Genomic DNA, 21,908 nt, shown 5'->3' with positions numbered 1-21,908 from the left:
GCTAGTGTTTTTAAACAGACATTTATGGAAAAAAGTGGTATTTTACATAAGAAGTCCTGCTCTTTTGAATGGAAGCATTCACAGAGCTGAACTTCTCCATGTGTTATGCTACCAAGTCTCAAAATACCTTTAAAAGATTGCAGTTGTAACAGTATATGGCAAGATGTCAACTGAAATTTGAATGTGTTTATGATTTATTTTAATTGCTGCATCAGAATAAGGTAATTCATTTTGATTCCCTGAAGAAAGAATTTGTTTGCATTTTTGAAAAATAACACTTAAAAAAAAGAGAAATTAGAAAACTAACATGCAATAAAGCAAATTTTTAGTTACCTGTTGCTCATTAAAATAAGATTTCAAGAGGAGGGAGTTTTTACCATAATTAAATTTATTTCAAAGCACACATTGTATCACAACAAAGGGCCAATTTGGCAAAGGACTGACTTACATTGGGCATGAACAGCTTTTTGTTAGATAGAAAAGCTTCTCGAAATACTTTTATGATCAAATTTAGCTCCCGCAGATACTGTCTTTCATCTGCAATTTCAGTCCTGACAAGATCATAGTAATTAAGTTCACCAGAAGAAGAAGGCTCTTCCTCACATAAGGAAATCAAACCAATGTCATCTTGATCAAACATATCCATTAATACCTAAATAGAGAAGAGATATTTTACACATGGGCAAATATGAAGTTATGGCCTTTTTGAAAAACTATTGAATTCAATATTTTATTGACTAATGAATTAATACTACAATTTTTTGAGAGAAGTGTCATAATATCTTTGAGTACATGTTATTGACATGTAAAGCTGCTCTATAACAAAGTACTATTTATGGCAAGATGAAATAGGAAGAATACCCAACAACTATATAATTAAGATGAAATATTTACAAAAATTTGGGATTTCCATAGAATCTCACCTTATCAGCACACATGGATACTTTAATGTCCTGTTGGGAAATCTCAAAATGTCGTATGTTGAAAACATAATTGCCAGCCAATTTTAAGATGTCAGCAGAGATGTATTCCAGGACAGCCACAATATAAAGAGACATGTGATAATCTATTTTATAACCAAGAACCTCCTGAAAATTAACACAAAAGAAGATGTATAAAATCCTATTTATTATGCTTTTATCTGAGCAAAGTCAGACAGCTGGGTACCATAAGAATACTTACATACAAGGCAACACAAAATGAGATAATGAAAAAAATGTCTCTGATTCCCTCCTCAAAACCACCCAAATCCTTGGCAGTTTTAAGAAAGATTCTGGCAAACTATTGTGAAACTGATAATCTTTTTTGAGAGGAAATATTCAGACATCACACAAGTTCATTTGATGACACCTCAAATGAACTTGTGTGATGGTGGTTAGTGGCATAAGGAAAATTGGAGTAGGAGATTATGCCCCAACAAAGAGAAATATAAAATATCATTTTCATGATGGCCTGGGGAAAATTGAAGAGAGTGGACGTGTCAAAACAAAGAAAAGGGAGAAGACAGGAACAGAGAAGTGGGATAAAAGACTTACTAGGCAAAAATCAGACAACTAGAAACTGTTATTTGGGAAAATATAAAGCTAAGATAAGGATTTTATTCCTAAATATGACAATAAATGGAGTTGCTAATTGGTTGAACATAATGGAAAGATAATTAAACAAAGGTTAAAATATATGGAATATGTATAAATATAAAACTGATACGGGGAGGTTGTAAAGCAGAGGTTTGTGATTCACTTTTATACATGATAATTAAACTGAGTTGTGAATTGACTGAATATGACAATAGAAGGACAACTTCTATTGCATGGGTTAAAATATATGAAACATGGACATATATAGAACTTTTAAGATGATGAATAAAGTGAGATGTTTATCGCTTGTTATTCTATATAATAGATTAAGGGAATTGTAATGAACATTGAACAGCGAGGATTACCATTTATAGACAATTAAGGGTAATCTAATCCAAGATATGGAAAAATGGAGAGGGAACATGAAATACATCTACAATGGGAAACTACTGAGATTTAAAGACGGAATCACAAATTGGGGGTATGTAAGGCTATATAGTTATAAAAAGCTAATGATGAGAATAGGTGGGAATTGTAACCAGGTCTACATCTCGGCCAAAATTAGGCCACAGGGGAGGGGGGTATTAAAAGCACAATGATTATATATGTATACTTTTTTGTTAATTTTTTTTTAAAGGAGGGGAATACATGTTAAAATTAAATATGTATATTGAAAAGGAATTATAAATACCATAAACATAAAATGGAGCTTGCTCAGAAGCTGAAATACCAAGTAAATGAGATGAAGAGTGGGAAGTAGAGGAGAGAGGTAAGGGATGAAGAGAGGGCAAGGGGGGAAGAGGAGAGAAATGAGGAGTGGAAAGGGGAGAGAGAAGGAGAGAGGAAAGGAAAGTAGAGAAGGGAAGGATGACAGAGGGAAGAAAGGAGGTAGGGAGGGGGAGGAGAGAGGGAGAAGAAAGTGATAGATAAGGTACAAATATGGTGTATGGAGAGCAGAAGAGCCAATAATTGTTTTTGGGAGTTGATGGTAAGATGAACTGATGTAAACATTTAATAATACAATATGATGTTGGCTATGTAATAGTATACATGTGATTATATGTTATGAAAAGGAAAAAATAAAAAACTTTATAACAAAAAAGTTCATTTGATGACACCTGCCCCCCCTAAAAATGTTACTTCATGATGGAAAGGATATAAAGGATACACACTTTAACTTGGAGTCAATAATCCTGCAGAGCACTTACAAGCCTCCAAAAAAAGAAGTATAACCTCCATGTATAATACTATATTACATATACTATTATGAGGCTGGTGCCATTCTGGGTTTCTTTTTATCCACAACTAGAAATGGTATTTCTTTCTTTGGTTGAATCTTTTCCCCTTTTCTAACCACAGGACACACACTTTTCTTTCAAGAAAGGGTATATTTTTCTGCATGTCTAGTTATATTCTGCTATTTCACAATTACTTCATATTTTTCAGGTAAGAGTGTCTTAGTGAAGGACAGAAGGTGAAATTATTAAATGTAGTAATTAAAAATGTCATATTAAATCACCAGTATTTTTGTCCCAGTATACCTTTAATAAAGGATGTATTTTGTCCACCGGCAACAGCAGAGGATTTCTTCGTTTTCGCTTCTCAATAGCTGACTGTGCATCTGCAATTGCCCACTTGTCAATTGGATGAGGAAATGTCTTTTGAACACGCTCCTGTCCAAGTGCAAAAAAACCCAGCTGTCAAATTTTCAATTAAAAAAGAGAGCCAGACTTCTTTCTTTAAATTTTGCTAGAGTATATTATTTATTTCTCTGAGTATTCTTTTCTTATTGGTTCAGAATACTTTTCAAATATTATTTTAATTTTCTAATTGGAAAACAGCATAATGCATAGGAACTGAACACACCATTAGGAATTAAGAATAATTATTCTCTGTCGTAAACTTTCCATAAGTACCACGCAATTTCTCTTGTATGCTTTAATGTAGAACATTATAGCTAGTCCTCGACTTACAACCACAATTGGGGCCAAACTCTTGATCGTTGAGTGAAGCAATTGCTAAGCAAGATGTCCACCTGACCACTTTGCTCCATGATTGCAATCCCATTCTCTCAGTTGTGGTATTAAGCTATTGAGATATTAAGAGCCATGGTGGCACAGTGATTAGAATGCAGTATTGCAGAATATTCTGCTGACTGCGAACTGCCAGCAGTTCAGCAGTCCAAATCTCACCAGCTCAAGGCTGATTCAGCCTTCCATCCTTCCAGTAAAATGACGACTCAGATTCTTGGGGGCAATATGCTGACCCTGTAAACCATTTACAGAGGGTGGTAAAGCACTGTGAAGCAGTATATAAGTCTAAGTGCTGTTGCACAGGCCATTAAGCAATTGTACAGCGGTCCCTCAGGGGATGGGGCAGGGGAGGCCCTGGGAGGTTCAGCACCCACCAGCACATGAAAGTTGCCAGGGCTGGGCGGGCCAGGCCCTGCTCTTGCCCCATCCTGCCCAGGTCCACTTACCTTTGCTTTTTTCTGTAATTAAGGAGGCGGGCATAATGGAGACAAGGAGAGGGCCTGGGTCTTCTGGCTGTGGTGGGCAGAGGGAGGGCCATGGTGTGGAAGAAAGAGAACCTTGGTGAAGTTGGGAGAAGTAGCCAGTGAGCAGGATGAGGCCACCAGGACCATAGCAGCTTTTTGTGAACTGGTGAATGGCTAGAAGATTAAGAGATAGGTAGGTGAGGGGAAGTTGCAGTATCCCTGCAATTGTAAGGGCAGACACACTATTGCCAAATTTTAATCATGTTACAGGGGGCACTGTAACAGCTATAATTCTGGGCATCAGTCATAACCTTTGTTCAGCACCAATTTTGAACACTCACAGAATGAAATTTCGTGACAATTCAATGTTACAACAGCACTACAACTTACTTATAACCGTTTTTCACATTTACAACCGTTTCAGCACCCCTATGATAAAATGATCAACATTCAGATGCTTGGCAACTGGCATGTATTTATGACGGTTAGTGTCCCAGGGTCATATGATCACCTTTTATCACCTTCTGACAAGCAAAGTCCATGGGAAAGCCAGATTCACCCAACTACTGTATTACTAACATGACTACCTCAGTGATTCACTTAACAGCTATGGCAAGAAAAGTCATAAAATGAGGCAAAATTCACTTAGCAACTGTCATCAATTGTGGTCATAAGTCAAGGACTTCCTTTAAAGGTCTACTGTCAGTAAACTAACTCTCTAAACTATCTCTCTAAAAATAACATTTTGTTGGTTTTATATTATGTACAACAACTTATACCAGATAATATTGATCAGTATATCCCGATACCAATTTTAAAATTCTCCATATTTCATGATCTATGTTATTATTTTAGAGAAATAAAACTCTCTCCATTGCATGATTTAATTTGTTGAATTTTTCAGTTCCTCTTTTCATACTAGCATTGTTTTGTGAGGAAACACCTGCTTTCCCCCTCATCACATGTACTGCATTCATACCTCCACATCTTGAAATGTCCGTGGCTGTGCAATGCATAACTTATTTAACAGTTGAAGAATTAGTTCCTCGATGTAAAAGAGGGAATCTTCCTTGGCTGAAAGGTTGGGATGGACTTGCTGCTGAACCTGCAGAAAGATATATTTGTTATGCTCAATCAGAAGACAAATTAATGAGTACTTATAACCATACTGTATCTCTTATAATTTTAAAAGACTAATTTTTCTTAGTGCTCCACAATAAAATGTCCAATAATGAATATTTATGTAGAAGGATACAGGTAAGCTTTTATTTCATTAACTAATAACTTAGTGTTACCATCTTCTGTAATTGTTCAAAGCCTTGGTATGTGAAAGGGAATGGAAAAAATGCTGCTAAATTTAGAACTGTGAATCATGCAGAAATATTTTTACCCAGTACTTTCTTGCAATTCCCTCATTCTGGAAAACACCCTCTTTTAGATGACTAAATTTCAGAAGATATAGGGCTTTCAGAAGTCTATCAACCAAACAAATGTGTGCATGCATACATGTTTACCCCAGCTGAAATAAGTTACCAGTATTTTGAAACTTGTATTAAAATTAATTTAGCAGTTATTTATAACATTCCTCATAAACTCTGACAAGTTGCAGTTATTTATAACTTTCCTCCCAAACTTTGAAAAGCTGATTAAGGCTCATAATCAGAAAGTAGAAATACAAAGTAGCCCTCCCTAGGGATAGCATGTCATACTTAAGAATACTAAAAAAAAGCCATTCCTGAATCACTCATTATATTAGCCATATCAGCATATGAGAGTACTTAAGAATAGGTCTTTGATGAAAAGGTTCCAATGCGAATATGAGAGCAAAAGACACTCCTATGACTCAAAGCCATGGAGGACTTAATAGGTTAGAATCCTGACATAATATGATCATCTCCCATAACTAGTCATGATCTTTGGCACTATGTTCTTTAGTAAAATATATTTCTGAATCTTCTTCAAGGAGAACCCCACATAAAATGCATTGCAATAATCAATTAACTCTGCCCACCTGAATTTTCTACTGATAACTTATTTTATTGTGTGAAAAATATACTTTGCCAAATATTTGAATGAGATTTTTTTGATTATCTTTGTCTAACCATTTGCACCTCATAACAATAGCAATATTGTTAGCAATAACAAGCTACAGGGCTTCAAGACTATAAAAGATTCCTGCAAGAAGTAGAATGCTTGTGTACAACCAGGTTCAAAAGACAACTCCTGATAGTTTATACCACAAAATATGTACACACGAAACAAATATAAAAACCCATAAATACTAAAGATGAGCAGTTTCTAATGAATTATTTAAGTGATAAAATGTTAAAAATAAATGAAAGCATAATATTAAAAATATGTCCTTTAGTTAATTTCAATTCCTGTTGACAGTCTCCAAATACTTTTCTTGGCTAAGTTAGGAAAGTGGTTTGCCACTGTCGCCTTCTGGGATGTTATTTCCACTCGACCAAGAGAAAGCTATTTTCATTTTATTGCCAAGAAAACTGCTGGATGCTCCGTCACTTGGAGTTGAGACTAACTCAAATGCAAATTATCTTTTTAATGTAGTGATATGTGTCCAATTCAATTACTTTTTACCCCCCCCCCCAGTTAATTTTTTGAAGTTACAGTAAAAAAAGTAAATTTTCCTAAATGCAAACTTATATTGTAACTGAGAAAAGATATGGACACACATTTAGCTCTATAACAAAAATAGCAGACAGATGAAAGATAATTCAGGAAAAACAGTTTTTCTCTGTCACATCAAATGATTTTTTTGGTAACCATAAATCTTCCTAAAATTTATGGAATGGAAAAGACATCATCTTTTTGTATTTTTTTCATGGAGCAAAATAAAAATTTTATAATACAAATTGTACAAAATTTAAAATGATCAGAATAGCAAGTAACTTCTCACTGAAATTATTGTTTGGTATCTCTCACATACCAAGCTAAGTCCAAAGTATTGCTCTTGGAGCAATAACATTGTTCCTTGAAATCTGCTAAGCTTGCCAATTTAATTTTTTAACATTCTTTTAATTAAAAAAATGAATGGAAAGCATGTTGCAAAGCAAAGTATCAGCCTCAAACATAACTTGTATTTCCATAATTCCTGTGACTATTTGGAAGCATCTTCAGGGGAAAAAGTGTGTGTGTGTATACACATAAATATATACATACAAATATACATATCTACCAGTAACAACAAAGCATTCAATTTATTTTCTTTGCAAAGAACCAAAATATCATGAAATTATATTTTGGTTCTTTGCAAACAGTGCCTATGAGATGTTCTCAACATTCCAAATATGCTCATTTGCCATAAAATATAGAGATGGGGGGAGAGGGATGTATACCCAAAGTATAAATGATGGTTTACAAAGTACAATACAATTACAATTCGTGGACAAAATAAATTAGGCCAAAATATATATCTGGGTTCACATACAGTGTTAAAACCACTTAACTTGATTTACTAAGCAATCCACAAATGATTGAGTACACAAAGTACACTAAGCCATAAAGTATGTGTTATAGACTCATGGGTTCATGCAACATAATAAATCAAATAAATCCATTGTGTCTTAGGTCAAAGAAAAATGCTTATATAGTTCTCCTGCTTGTCTTTTTCTGAGTTTTGATAACTATTCAAAAAAGAAATAGATACTGCTAATGGTTCAATTAGAACCACATCATGACTTCTTAATACAGGAAATCTCCATCTCAGTTCAAGCACAAAACCCTTGCACTTTTCCTGAAATGTAATACTATGTTATAAAAACCAAACTTTACTAAATAATACAAGACAATCAAGACAATCCTGAGTTTCTTAGACAAAAGGCAGATTCTGTGACTAGATTTTGACTGGTAACAAATACCATAGACTGGAAGGATACAAAAATTGGTGTGTGCGCAGACAGATAAGTCAATGACTCAGATTACTAATTCATTCACCATGTTAGGCTTACTATGAATCCATCAGAGCAAAAGGACTCATTCTTGTTGAGTCAAAAACAAATACACAAATCACATTACATTGTCTGGAACAGCATCACCAGCATCGTACCTAGACTGAATTCTTTATTCAAACAATAGTCAACATCATGCAGTACAAACACCTCAAATTCTGCAGTTTGTGTCTTCCTTTCATATCTTTATAATGTGTTTGAGTATGTCTACTATATTTGCAGTTTCCATACACATACAAATCTACTCAACTGCCTTCCTTACATAAAAATTTACAGGAGCATGATGATCAATGTGCAAACAAAAAAGGCAAATACAAGGCAGGAAGTATGTCTATACAAGGAGCCAACTAAAGAATAATATAGAATGATCTGTGTAATTGAACAGAAGAACATCTGAATCACATAATGACAGAAGATGCCTTTTGGCAGTTCCATGTAAAACATACAGTAACTGTAATCTTCCTCAATACAGTGCCCAGGTCCTGGACTACAACTTAAATTATGCCAGCAAGAAGGGAGTGCTCGGTAAAATAATTTAACAATCTGAAAAGGATCTGAGTTAAGAGATGTTGAGTTACAAGATTAGGATATACAAGAAAAAAAATCACATTATCACAATGTATGTCCACTTTCTCTATTTACTCTGCCTGTCACAAACTGGTTGAGAAGCACCTCAATGGTGATCATGTGAATGTAGGATTCTGCAATGGTCATAATTGTGAAGATTGATGGCAAGGTTTTTTTTAGTGTAGTTGTAATTTCAGTGTAAGCAAGGATTACTTGCATTATATCATTTGTTCATTATTAGAAAGAAACAATGAACTTCAGGAGTTTTTAGTCAATGTACAGAACAGTCTACCCCCCCTCCCACAGCAATAAGGCACATTAGTGGGAAACTCCACTAATTCAGTAACTGAATTCAGTTGTTCCCAATTCGCAATTACAAGATGGGCAGGTCTTAGAAGTAAAAACCAGCTGGGGCAGACCCTGCCAACACCAACCCAAAGTCCTTGGAAGTAAGGCAGCATACAAGTTTAATTATCAACAAGTAAGAAAGTTTCTCTTGGGAAAGCATAGGGAATTTCCACACAGCCACAGCTTCCCTCTTCTAACCCTGCAGAGAAGTCTTTGTGTTTTACTGACGTTGAACTCCAGGAACTCGCAACGGATATTCTCACAAGAACCTTGTGAGGTAAGCTGAGCTGAGGCGGCGACCGACCCCAAAGCCCCTCAGTCCATTCGCACGATACAGAGCAAACTCCGAAGCCCTACATCGCACCTGCAACGCAATATACGTTGTGAGAAATCGGTGGCGGAAAAAGGAAAGCTCCTCAGCAGGATCTCCTGGCGCCTGAGGGGGCACGGAGAGCATTTGGCTTAGGCAGGGCAGCTTTATGGAGAGGTTAAAGGGGGCGTGCCCTGACGGGGGCGGCTCCCTCAGCCTCGGAAAGGGACCCTTCGCGTGAGGTAAACTGAAGCACGCCGAGGGGGGGGCAGGGAGCGGGAGCCCTTTGCCGACTGACAAGAGGGAAGATCCCGGTGTCCGGGAGACGCCTGGCAACGGGGGCGAGGGGGGATGTTGCCCCGCAGTTCCCCACCTTGAAGGACCGCGTGCGAGAGAGCGCGCCCGCATTGACAGGGCGACGCCGCCGCCAGGAGGGACTGACCTTACGCAGGGCCGGCACGAGGAGCCCCCGCCATTTCTGCCCGTTCTCCTCGCTGAGGAACTCGTAGGGGGGCGGCTGAGGCGGCTGCATAGCCCTTCTTCTTCCTCCCGCGCCTTGGGATGGGATGACGGGGGGGGGGAGGGGAAGGGGCACGGAGCTGTTCCACTGCTCCCCGGCCCTGCCCGCAGGCCCGGCCAACCGTGGTCACATCCGCGTCTCCCAAGCCGCCGGCCCCGCCGCAAGCCGCAGCAGGCGCCGCCGCCGCTCCACTTTCCCAAGCCTGGGCCGCGGCTGCCTCGGTCTCACGGGCACTGCGCAAACGCAGAGGCCGGCCTAAAGCAACCGGGCAGGCTCCAGTTGCGCTCTCTAGCGGCCCCGGGAAGAGGACCGGAGGAAGAGGGAGTCGGCCTGTCGGGCAAGTGCCAATGGGAAAAGAAGGCGGCCCCTTCGGATACACAGTGGAGGTGGGGCCGCCGGCTTGCCTCGCTTTTCCCTGAGGATGGCTCTTTGCTCGACAGTCGCTCAACTGAAGTGCGGGCGGAGAGCGATTCTAGTGCCAGGAAGGCCGAGGAGAGGAAGAAATAGGAGGCTTCGCGGTTTTGCGGCCCGTTACGCTTTGATACCTTTGTCGCCCTCTCCTTCGATCGAGCTTCTAATTCACCCTCGGGTACCTTCCAGAGAGACTCCTCCAATCTCCTTTCCGTTAGTTATGTTGCCAGAGTATTGTGGAGAGTTGAAGTTCAACACATTTACGGTCTGCGTTGCCAATCCATATCTATTTCAAGACAAGGGGAGGAGGGGGACAGGAGTACTTCCAGCCTTACAAGATTCTGTTTAATGTAACCTTACAATAACGTAGAATTAATTCATCAGGTTATGTTTCCAGATTGCCCTACCCTATAAGGCTGAAAGTACTTCCCCTCTTTATCTAATCTTTTACAGACCCAAAACAAAGGAGGGACTCTTCTGAGTCTCTTGCCCCAATCCTGTTGGCTAAACTGCCGTTTAATCCCCTTGACCTGGCTTCCAAATTCATTCCCACATATCAGAAAATGGCTAGAGGTTGAGCCAGGATGGGAGAATCATCCTCCATCCCACTCCTGCCAGATATGATTCAAAATTGTACCCAATGCTGTTTCTGTGTCTAGGTCTGAATCTTGACTGAAAGGAGTCCAGCTAATTGCTTCCTCCAGAATGCACTAACGCTGCTGCATAACCACCTTCCCCACAACAGTCCCTAAAAAAATTGCCCAGTATGGTGGGATCTAGTGATTCTTGAGGGGAGTGTGAACCAATCTCTCCTTAAGGACAATCTCCTTTCTCAAGGATGCATTGAAATATTTTAATCTTTCTACAATTTTGATAACTTAGACTCCAGGTGTAATTTTGATGGGCAGTGACACTAGGTTGGTGGAGTCCAGGAGAGCGGCATTCTCTGTTGTGACTATGGAACATCTTTCTCTGTTGCGATTATGGAACATCTTATCCACTGAGGTGCGATTGGCTCCTGCCATTTTGTCCTTTCACAGGAGCCTGAGTTCTTAATGGGGGAACATTGCATTGGAGGCAGTTGTTGAATTAATAGGCAATTCCATGTCTCTCCCTGAACTGCGTCTCATAATTCCTAGTTAAGGAATGAAATTGGTAAAGGCTGCCAGAAAATCTAGTGAAAGGAAATTATTAAACAATCAATTTTGCACTCTAGAAGCCCATTGTTTTCAACAATTTTCTAAAATATTTCCTAACAGTAAGGCAACACATAAGAATTGGTTAAGGGAAATTATTATTACTTACCTTTTTGTAAAATCACTTTCTTTAGAAGGCAGTAGGAAGAATAGTCAAGGCTTCAGTTGCTGCCCTTGAATGGCAAAAATGAACTCTATTCCTAGTTCTAAAGGCTTGGACTTAGAATCTTGCTTAACTATAAGATAAATGATTGGAGCACAGTGTGTAATGATGTCACAGACAATTTTCTGATGCTTGTAGAACAAAGGCAGTTGGAGTAAGAATAGGAAACCATCATCAGACAAATTACTTGCTAACTCCTTAATCTAGAACTAGTATTTGACATAAAAGGCCATGATTCCAACTGGCTGTAAATAAGAAATAGTACTCAACAAAGATTTATCACCACCTAGAAAATGGTTCAACTTACATCCAAGTCACAGTCCTAATGAAAAGAATTAATCGTTATGAGGTGGGATCAGAAAAGGTAGCACTTACGTTTCTTTTACATGTAGCTTTTTAAAATAAAACAGCTTGGTTCAGAGGGGAGATTTGGTTTGCTGATGCTGCAAAAGCTGGTACCTCAGGGCCTCAGAATTAATTTAGCAAATTTTGCTAAAAGAAAAGCTGAAATTGTACATGCCCAGATAAATCCTGGGAATGAGGAAGTACTCAATTTGGAGCATCTGGCACTTACTTCTAACACAAATGAGGATTATACTCAGATCAGTCACTATCAGAAAAGTGGATATTCTGTGCAAGTAATGGAACAAGAACCTAGAAAGAAGGTTTCTGAAAAAAATGTGGTAGATGAGTCTCTGCAAACAGATAGCAAAGTGAGCATTTTTAGACGAAAAGAAATAATGGATGAAAGTGAGCAGACAAATATTTCTGCAAGGACAAGTTGTGCAACACCTCTTAAGAAACAATTACAGTCCAACAGCCCTCAACTCCAAGACCAAGAATCCTATTGTAATAATCAGCAGCCTGTTACTTGCCAGCCTTTACAAACCCCAAAGTCTTTTCAAGACGGCTTTGAACAGGAGATTATTTTTCCTGAAGAGACAGAAATAAAAAAACCTTGTGTGCAAGATGGAACCAAAAAAGTAGAAAAGCATGATAGTCAGCAAATAAAGACACAAGTCCCACACCATGGTAGCCAAGATATAAACAGACTGGAATCTCAGCACAGCAGCAAACAAGACATTTGTGCTCAAAATCTACCAAACCAAACATTTTCTCAGGGACAGCCTTTGAATAAAGAAAGGACTTGGATTTGTGAAAGAACAGGTCAGATGATATCTAGCTATCAGCAAACCAGTATTGTTTGGGGCCCAGAAACACTTACAGAACTTTTACTTCCTTTTCATCAATCCATGTTAAGAAACAATTCAGAAAGAGAAACATTAAACACTGAGAAATTGCCAACATTTTCTGGGGTTTCTAAAATGAAACCTGAGTTACAAGAATCTCAACATAGTACACAACAGCTACAGGGGCAAGCATTAGAACAAATTTCTCAAAGGCACATGGTACAAGAATCTTGGCACTGTGTTCAGCAGTCAGAGGGACAAGAATCAGGCAGTGATAGTAAGTCTGTGGGTGTACAAGGCTCTCAGGACAGTATTCAACCGGAAGAGCAAGAATCAAGGCATGATAGTCAATCTGTTGCAGTACAGAATTCTTGGCATTGTATTCAACAGCCAGAAGGGCAAGAATCAAGACGAGGCAGTTGTGTAGTACAAGAATCTCAGCACAGTATTCAGCAGCCAGAGGGGCAAGAATCAAAACGAGGTAGTCAAAATGCTGCAGTACAGGAATGTTGGCATGGTATTATTCAACAGCCAGAGGGGCAAGAATTAAGGCGAGGTAGTCGATCTGTTGCAGTACAAGAATCTTATCTCAGTATTCAACAGCCGAAGGAGCAAGAATCCAGACGAGGTAGTCAATCCATTGCAGTACAAGAATCTTGGCATAGTATTCAAAAGCAACAGGGGCAAGAATCAAAGCGAGCTAGTCAACAACCTGCAGTACCAGAATCCCAATATAATATTCAAGAGCCAAAAATAGTACAGCAGGAGAACCAACTAAGAGACCAACAAGTAGAAACAGAAAAAACAAAATCAGAGGAAAAAAAAACAAAGCGACGTAAAAAAATACGGAAAAATAAAATTGACCAAGCTCAGCAGACAGATAGTACTCAGAGTCTGAAAAGAGAGTTGCTTGAAAAAAGTTTACAGACTGATACGGTTAGCATTACAAAAATTAGAACACAATTAGGAATGCAAGAATCTCGCCATGGTAGTTATCAGTATGACTTGCAAAAAATAGGTAAGCCTGTTATTTCAGACCTCTGCATTGATAGTCTGCCACAAAAACAGACAAAAGATTTACACCAAGAAATCAAGCCAATTGACATTTTAGAACTTCGCTCTTGCAGTCTACCAGTCAATTTACTAGATTCTTTCCATGATAGCCAGCAAAGTGAAGTGCAAGAATTTCGATACAGTAGTCTCCCTCTTGAAGATCGGCAAGTTCATTACAACAGACCTTCAGCTGGGTTAAAAGAATTTGGGCTAAAGCAAAAATCGCAGCATGGTAGCCTAGGAACAGAAAACAAGATTGATGATGCAAAGGAGCCCTATGGGACTATTGCTTCTGAGAATACAACAATGCCACTGAAACAAAAGATGTCATTTGGTCAACAGACATACAGCATCATTTCATTGGAGGAAACTACTTGGTTAAATCGAAGATCTGGCAAATTAATGCAAAACCACAGTCAACAGACTAATGATAGTTGGCTTCAGAATTATAGAGAGAAAAAACAGAAACTTGCCAGTAAAGAAGCACTATCAAAGAGTAATGAGTCTGTTGTTCAAAAGTCTCAAATAATTAGCTCAGAGTCAGGGACTAATGAACAGTATACTGCACTTGAGACTAGAAGAAGCAGAGAACAGGCTGCTGTGCTTGAGTCCCATGAGGACAGTAAGCACTCCCCAAGTTTAGCATCCCAAAGAAGCAGCAAACAGCCTGTATCCTTAGAAATTGAGGAAGCGAGTGAACTGCCTGCTATAGCAGACTCTTGGAAAGATAAACAATCTTTTGTTCCAGAATGTCAAACAAATGGTGAACAGTTTGCCATGCTTTATTCCCAGAAGGATGGTGACCAGGTCAATGTTCCAGAATATCAAAAGGATAGCAACTTTGGAAAAAGTACAGAGGTGTCTGCTACTACAGAATTCCAGAAAGGCAATGAAGGGCCCACTTTATCTGAATCCCCAAAGGGCACTGATTACCCAACTCCTCCTAACTCCCTAAAGAGCAGCAAAGAAACTGTTTTCCCTGTATCTGAAAGATGTAGTGAAAAATATACAGTATCTGAATCTTTGAGGATCAGTGAAGAAACTGAGTCCCAGATGACCAATGAGCCACCGAACATCATGCAGCATCACAGGACTAATGAACAGCCTCTTGCAAGTGAATCAGAAACTAGTGAATTATTTCATGAGAAATGTGGGGCCAATGAACCATTTTTGCTTAAACCCCAGGCGGGCATGGAATTTTCCAGCGTACCCCGTTCCCGTAGAGTTAGTGCACCTGCCACCATGTACCAGAACTCTAGGGAACCACCCAACATGCCCCAGTCCAGGAGAGCTAGTGAAACACTCATATCCCAGAAGATTCCTGAACCATGTCTTGTATGTGGGTTCCAGAAGGCAGATCTTCTCCCAGTTTCTGAATCCCAGAGGGCCAGTGAACAATCCATTTCTTCAAAGTCTGAAATGGGCAGTGAATATCCCCCTTTGCTTGACTTTCAGAAAGGCAGTGGACAGCCTGCTATTCCAGAATCACCAGAATGCAATGAGCAGCTCATATGCCCCAAATCCCAGAAGTTTGGTGAATCTGCTGTATCTGAATTCCAAAATAATAGTGAACAACAGCCTATTATTCCTAAATTCCAAAGAGACCATGATCGCCCATATGAACTTGAACCCCCAAAGGGCAGTGAACAACTTACTGTATCCGAGTCCCAAAATGATAGCAAACAGCCTGCCATCCCTGTACCCCAAAAGAGCACTGAACTACTGATTGAATGCAGATGCAGGAGGGACACTGTGAAGCCAGATACATCAGAAAGTGAACAACCTGTTGTTGTAGAGGCAGAACATCAGCTGGTTGCAGATAAAATGAACAAAGTGGATGAGGGTAATACTCTTGAAAGTGACATAAATGATTCAAAACAAAAACCTTCATGTGCTTCAAAAGCTCAGCAAACTTACAGCATTATTTCAGTTGGAATGAATACCTGGAAAAACAGAAAAACTGGTAAAATAATGACATGTAGTAGTCAACAAACTGAAAGAAGTTGGCTTCAGGAGCATAGAACAAGAAAAGTAAATCTCACACCTAAAGGAAGTTTTGCTAGGAATTCCACACCTGAAGAAAAAAAGACTGAACTTGATAAAATACATCATGTTGAGGATGACAGAAAGGAAATTATAGCACAGCAAGATACTTGTAAGGACTCGTCTCAGCCTGAGAATCAGATGGTGGCAGCAGCATTGATTAAAGAGAAAGAACTAATATCTTTTGAAAGTAATGAAGCAGAAAAAGAATTGCCGGAGTCCTGCAAAGATGAACCCATTGTGGGAAACCAACAAGAGAAGTTGCTGCAGTCCCAAAGAGGACATCTACAGGAGGATGCTTTAATAGATGGAGTTCCAAAGCCTGAGTTATTAGCTTCACAGCTATCTGGCAAAGATATGGTGATACCCAAAGTGTTAACAGTACCTCAACAGGCCAGCAAAGAAGCAGAGATGGTGGCAACTCAACAAGCTAGCCAGAAGACAAAAACATCTCAACAGGCAGAAGATATAACATCCCAGCAGACCAGTCAACAGCAAGAAATAATGACCTCTGAACAGGAAGAAGGGATAAGCAGCAAATTGGATGTGGAGCAGGAACTCCATCAAGGAAGTAAGCAGTCTGTGAAACATGAATTTAACTATAATGACATCCTTTGGGGCATACCCTCATATGATGCACAGCAGCCTTATGAGTCTGCAAGCAGGAGTACCCTTGACAGTTCATCATCATATGTAGAGGGAGAAGATGAAGCGCTGCAGACATATAGCAGAATTTCTCTAGAAAATGGTGTCTGGCTAAACAGAAAAACTGGAAAAGTACTGATAAATCATAGCCAGCAGACAAGTATGAGCTTGCTTAGTAAAACAGTTTTGGAGAACAATGGAAATTCTGCAGGTTGTCCCAAACCACCCATATCTGATGTAACATTGAATGAAGCAAAATTTGATCAGCAAACCTGTAGTGGCAATAAATCATCTGAAAGTGCTGTATCAAATCTCAGCATTCAGCAATCTTGGGATGAGATGCAGAGTATTGATGAAGTTGAGAAAGTGCTAGTTTCTCGTATAAGTAGGGATATTTTGAGTGCACAATCCTTAGCTTATGTAGAGATGGAATATGAACCCGCGCTCACTTATGATTCATTATCCATGCCAAAAGGAAGCTGGTTAAATCTTAAAACTGGCAAAGTGCTAGTATCTCGTTATCAGCAAACAGATGAATCATCCTTTCAGAAATGTAAGGAAGACATTCAACCATTCAACCGGCATCCTAGCTATACACCTGAGCTGAGTTATTGTGATCTGAGTGATAGACAGGTAAATGAAGGTTCACAACAAACCTATAGTGATGCAGATATGGAATCGGAAATGCCTGATGGATAAGATGATTGTTTTGAAGTAATTAAGACTGAGAGATAGAGACTTGTGCTATGAAAAAGAAACTTGGAATTTTGGTGGCTAGAACATACAAGAAAGGAAGACAGTGAAATAAAATAAAAAATGGGGAAAACTGCCTTTGTTGTGGTTCATCTGATTCAGGGATAAATAATATATTTTATGGCTCCATACCTCTTCCTCACTACTTTACAGGAGACATGGTAGGCTGAAGTTCACCTGTTTACAAATATGCATTCATTACTTCCTAGTTACAAAGGGATGACTGGCATATCTGAATGAGCCTTTAGTTAAATACCATGATAGTAGTAGTAGTTGTTGTTGTTATTATTATTATTATTATTATTGTATTATTCCATATAACTTCCTATAATTGAAATAAATGTGCCTATTATAAAAGCATGGTATAGATGACTTTTTGCAAGAAGCTTCAGTATTTTAATATTTAACTATACTATTAATTCTCAACATTGTTTCCCTTAATTGAATGTGACTGCCTCCATTTAATCAATTAAAATACAATTGGCAAATCTACTTACTGAAAACAATTAAGCTCTACAGCCTTTTCTTTTAAGTTTCCTATTGGAAATATTTTATTTATTTATTCTGTTGTAGATGATCAAGCAGAGCATACGAATGTGTAAAATAACTGGCATGGTTTAGCTCAGAAATAAATAACTAAACCCATGCGATTGGGTCTGTAATCATGATGCTAAGTATGATTGGGTTTATTATGCTAATATTTTGTAAATCATGTTTTAAAACTTTGTGTATAGTGTGAATACATCCAGCTATGGTTTATTAAATAATCACGATTAGTTTGGTACATCTTATGTCCTGGAAAATGAGCATGGGAGTGAAGCCTTAGCTTGTTTTTTGGACATGCAAAAATGAAATACTTTCATCTGCTTGCCCTAGTAATATATTAGTATTCCATTTAGCGCAGGATTATTTTTAATGAAGAAAAAACTAACTTGTTTTATAAAACAATACTGAGGTTAGTTACTCAATCCATATTCCTTATTTGCATGAACATTTGAAATATAGTTTAGTTACTTAGCTGTCAATAGATGTTATGCTAAAGTATTTTTTTCATAAAGTGTAAAAATGATAGTTATATCTAAATCATATAACTATTGCAGAGCTGTTTTTGCATTCGAAATACAAGCACATCTGTGTATTCAGTAGAAACTAAAATACAGAAAATAAACTCTACGCACTGTATAAGTCTTACGACATGCCAGTCAATGCCTCCATATTTCAGGAAATATGAATCTAAATGAAGATACTGAATTAACAAATGCACTCGAATTCCTAAAGGGCTGCTTCTTGGGCAGCTACATCCAGAATACAGACAAAATTTTGGATAGAAACACACAGTTCAATGCTGTCTTATACTGAATTATCTTGAATGTTGGATATTAGTTTTGCTCAACTTTACTATTAATGCATAGAAACATGCCTTTGACAGTATCTTGCATGTAAAGGACACATTGGGCTGGATGTATTTGTCATATCATGGAGGATAAAGAACTTGACTTTTAGATGTATAATTTCCTTCTTTGTATTTTTAAAGGCATTATTCACATGGAGACTCTGCTTGCCAGTATTGTATTTGATGAATGTCATTCAATATATTTCATAGAGAACATACTTGAGAAATATTCCAAAGTTTACTGTGGAATAGTGATGTATAACCCAGAGTTTGTATGTTTGCGTGTTTGATAACTCTAATCACCATGCAGAAATGGAAGTGCAAACAGAGGTTGTATTAAGCCAGTTCTGACAGATTCTGGAGAACCGCTGGTTGAGTAGTTTGAAGAACTGGCAAATAGATTGGCCCTGTCTCCGCTTTCCTCCCAGCTGATGATCTTTTGTTGCCCTGAACAGAACAGAGCTGGAAAGCAGGTTAGTCGGGTGGAGTGGGAATGGGGATTTTGCAGTATCCTTCCCCTGCCATGCCCACAAAACCGCGCTCACAGAACTGGTAGTAAACATTTTTGAATCTCACCACTGAAGTGCAAGTTTTCTCCTGAGTTATTTTTCACTAAATTCAGAACTCATGTATCAGTGTAGTCTGTGGTAAAAATTTTATGAAATGATTTAATCCACTAAGATTACCTTTAGTTTTCAAAATGAAGAAAAACCATTCTGTGTAAATTATGCAGGTGAATTGTACACAAAATTTCTTAAGTAGTCTCAGTAGAAATACATCTGTTTGTTTTAAAATAAAAATACCCAATAAACACAGAACATGTATACACCCTTTGATTTAAGCAGCAGTGATTATAATGTCTCTAAATCTTAATACAATATTTTTTACCTCTGAGATGTACATTGGTGGGAAATTGTAGGTTTTCCTTGTAAAAATTGTTGAACCAGTCAACAATTAGAAAAAGGATCCTAGGCAACCACTGGTTAGAATAGAAAATGCTGGATAACAATGAATAATCTGTGTATAGAAAAATTTCTGTATTCTGACATATTTTTGACCTGTAACTATTTTTCTCCTTTCATTGGAATCAAAACCAAAGATCCAGTGAAATTTGCAGCTTGTTTTGTACCTCGGGCTCTCAAAACATTGCAGCTCCACTTTAATTTAAAACTGTACGATGGAAAGAGATATTGTTTCACTGATTCCTAAATGTATTTTATTTGGACCTTAATTTCTTTAAAATTTAAATTTAAAATCTTGAAAAAGTCAAATAGTAAACTGTTTAATAGCCTATGGAATTTATAAATATGCTATAATTGGAATCCAATACATCAAAGAATCCTATAGATGACCAAGGTTCTAAACTGCACACGTTTTTGGGAAATAACCAATTTCATTGTATTTAAGTACAATGACAATAAACATTATACTTATACTTAAAGACTATAAACTGCTAGGATGTGGATTTTCTAACATCAGAAGAATGTCTTGCGTGTTCTATACTTAAAATAGAAATCATTAGCATAGTGGCAGATAATAGTGAGATATGAAATGGTATGAAAATAAAATAACATTAAGAACATAAATATTTGCTTCAATTACAGAGACAAACATCACATTCCGAATACCTTCTCCTTGTCCCCTTTTATGTAGTAGAAAACGTTTATTATTTGCTGCTTAACAAGATAACATGACTAGTTTTTGCCAAATAAACAAATTAGTTTTCTGTTCATATAAATCCAAATCTAGATCAAGAGGGCAGAAATTCTGTTCATGGCTGCTCAATGCAGAAAGCTTAATTAAAGTATCCCAACAGATGATTCCACAGTTCCTGCCTGAATAAAAACTACTATCTCATTAGGAATTGCATTACTAATTTTTTTTCTTTACACTGCATCAAATGTGACTTTTGACAATTTACCATTTTTATTTTTTTGCAGTCTGATGGGATCAACAGCCAGGCCAAAAACCTATTGGTAAAAAATTGTACTATGTAAAAATGTTTTTAGAAACTTCTACCTATTTCTACATAGCAGGTAATTTGCTTTCCTAGGTTTAACTTTCTTGCTTAATAACACACAGCCTCTCGATAATTGGGATGGGAGTGGAATGGTTAGAAAAGGGAAGTCAAGTCTCATGTTTATTACACATACAGGTACTTGACTTGACTTACAAGAGTTCATTTAGTGACTGTTCAAAGTTGCGATGGTACTGAAAAAAGTGATTGACAGTTTTTCACACTTGCCACTATTGCAACATCCTCACGGTCGCATGTTCAAAACTTAAGACACTTGGCAACTGGCTCATATTTATGATGGTTGCAGTATTCAGTGGTCATGTAATCATCTTTTGCAGCCTTCTGACAAGCAAGGTCAATGGGAAAGCCAGATTCACTTAACCACCATCTTCCTAACTTAACTACTGCAGTGATTCACTTAACAATTCTGGCAGGAAAGGCAAGAAACGGGGCAAAACTCATTTAACAACTACCGTATTTTTTGGAGTATAAGACGCACCTTTTTTCCTCAAAAGAGGCTGAAAATCTGGGTGCATCTTATACATTGAATGCAGTAATTTTTGCCTCCCGAAGCCCCGCCCCCTTCACCAAAATGGCGGTGCTTAGCCTTATGGAAGCTTTCAGAGAGCTGCTGGGGGTTGGGGAGGGTAGAAACGAGCAAAAATGGGCCGTTTTTACCCCCCAGCTCCCAGCAGCATTCTATGAGCCTCCATAAGGCTATGAATGCAATTTTTTTGACACAAAACAGGCCCATTTTTGAAAAAAAACGGGCTGCTTTTTTTCTCATTTTTGCCCTCCCCCTCCCACACCCCCAGGAGCACTCTGCAAGCCCCCCCCCCAAAGGCTATTCTTGCTTTTGGGGAAAAAACAGGCCCGCTTTCATGAAAAACGGGCCTTTTTTGAGAGGTTTGCAGAGTGCAAAAACTTTTTTTTTCCTTTTGGAAAGCTCTTTGATTGATGAAAATTACATTGAAGTGCTGTGCCAGCAGAAACACCTATCTACTGTATTTCTATTTCTCTCTCTCTATCCCTCTACCTACCTACCTACCTACACGCACTCTCTCTCTCCCTACCTACCGTATTTCTCTATTTCTCTTTATCGCTTTATCTACCTACCTACCTACTCTCTCCCCATCTACTGTATTTCTCTTTTTCTATCCCTCTACCTACCTACACACTCTCTCTCCCTACCTATTGTATTTCTCTCTATCTACCTAACTACCTACTCTCTCCCTGTCTACTGTATTTCTCTCTCTC

The 21,908-nt window shown here is 38.2% G+C and overlaps 1 protein-coding gene across 2 annotated transcripts in view; it reads right to left on the bottom strand.

The window, feature by feature from the left end:
- Positions 1-11,831, bottom strand: part of SOS2 (SOS Ras/Rho guanine nucleotide exchange factor 2) — a 41,908-nt gene extending 30,077 nt beyond the window's left edge. Inside the window, exons 1-5 of one of the 2 annotated variants that reach the window (XM_032236881.1) lie at positions 9,710-11,831; positions 5,054-5,179; positions 3,119-3,250; positions 924-1,088; positions 449-652 (exon numbers count right to left, since the gene is read on the bottom strand). In XM_032236881.1, the coding sequence (XP_032092772.1) occupies positions 449-652; positions 924-1,088; positions 3,119-3,250; positions 5,054-5,179; positions 9,710-9,799 (717 nt within the window). In that variant the 5' untranslated portion in view covers positions 9,800-11,831. Of the gene's footprint in view, positions 1-448; positions 653-923; positions 1,089-3,118; positions 3,251-4,056; positions 4,249-5,053; positions 5,180-9,709 lie in introns of those variants that run through there. The other variant, XM_032236892.1, reaches the window with a different exon arrangement.
- Between the last annotated feature and the right edge of the window lie 10,077 nt (positions 11,832-21,908).

This window comes from Thamnophis elegans, chromosome 1, assembly GCF_009769535.1.
Source record: "Thamnophis elegans isolate rThaEle1 chromosome 1, rThaEle1.pri, whole genome shotgun sequence".
In the NCBI taxonomy this organism is placed as follows: domain Eukaryota; kingdom Metazoa; phylum Chordata; class Lepidosauria; order Squamata; family Colubridae; genus Thamnophis; species Thamnophis elegans.
The sequence above is the reverse complement of the archived record's forward strand: the minus strand, read 5'-3'. Positions and strand labels throughout refer to the sequence as shown.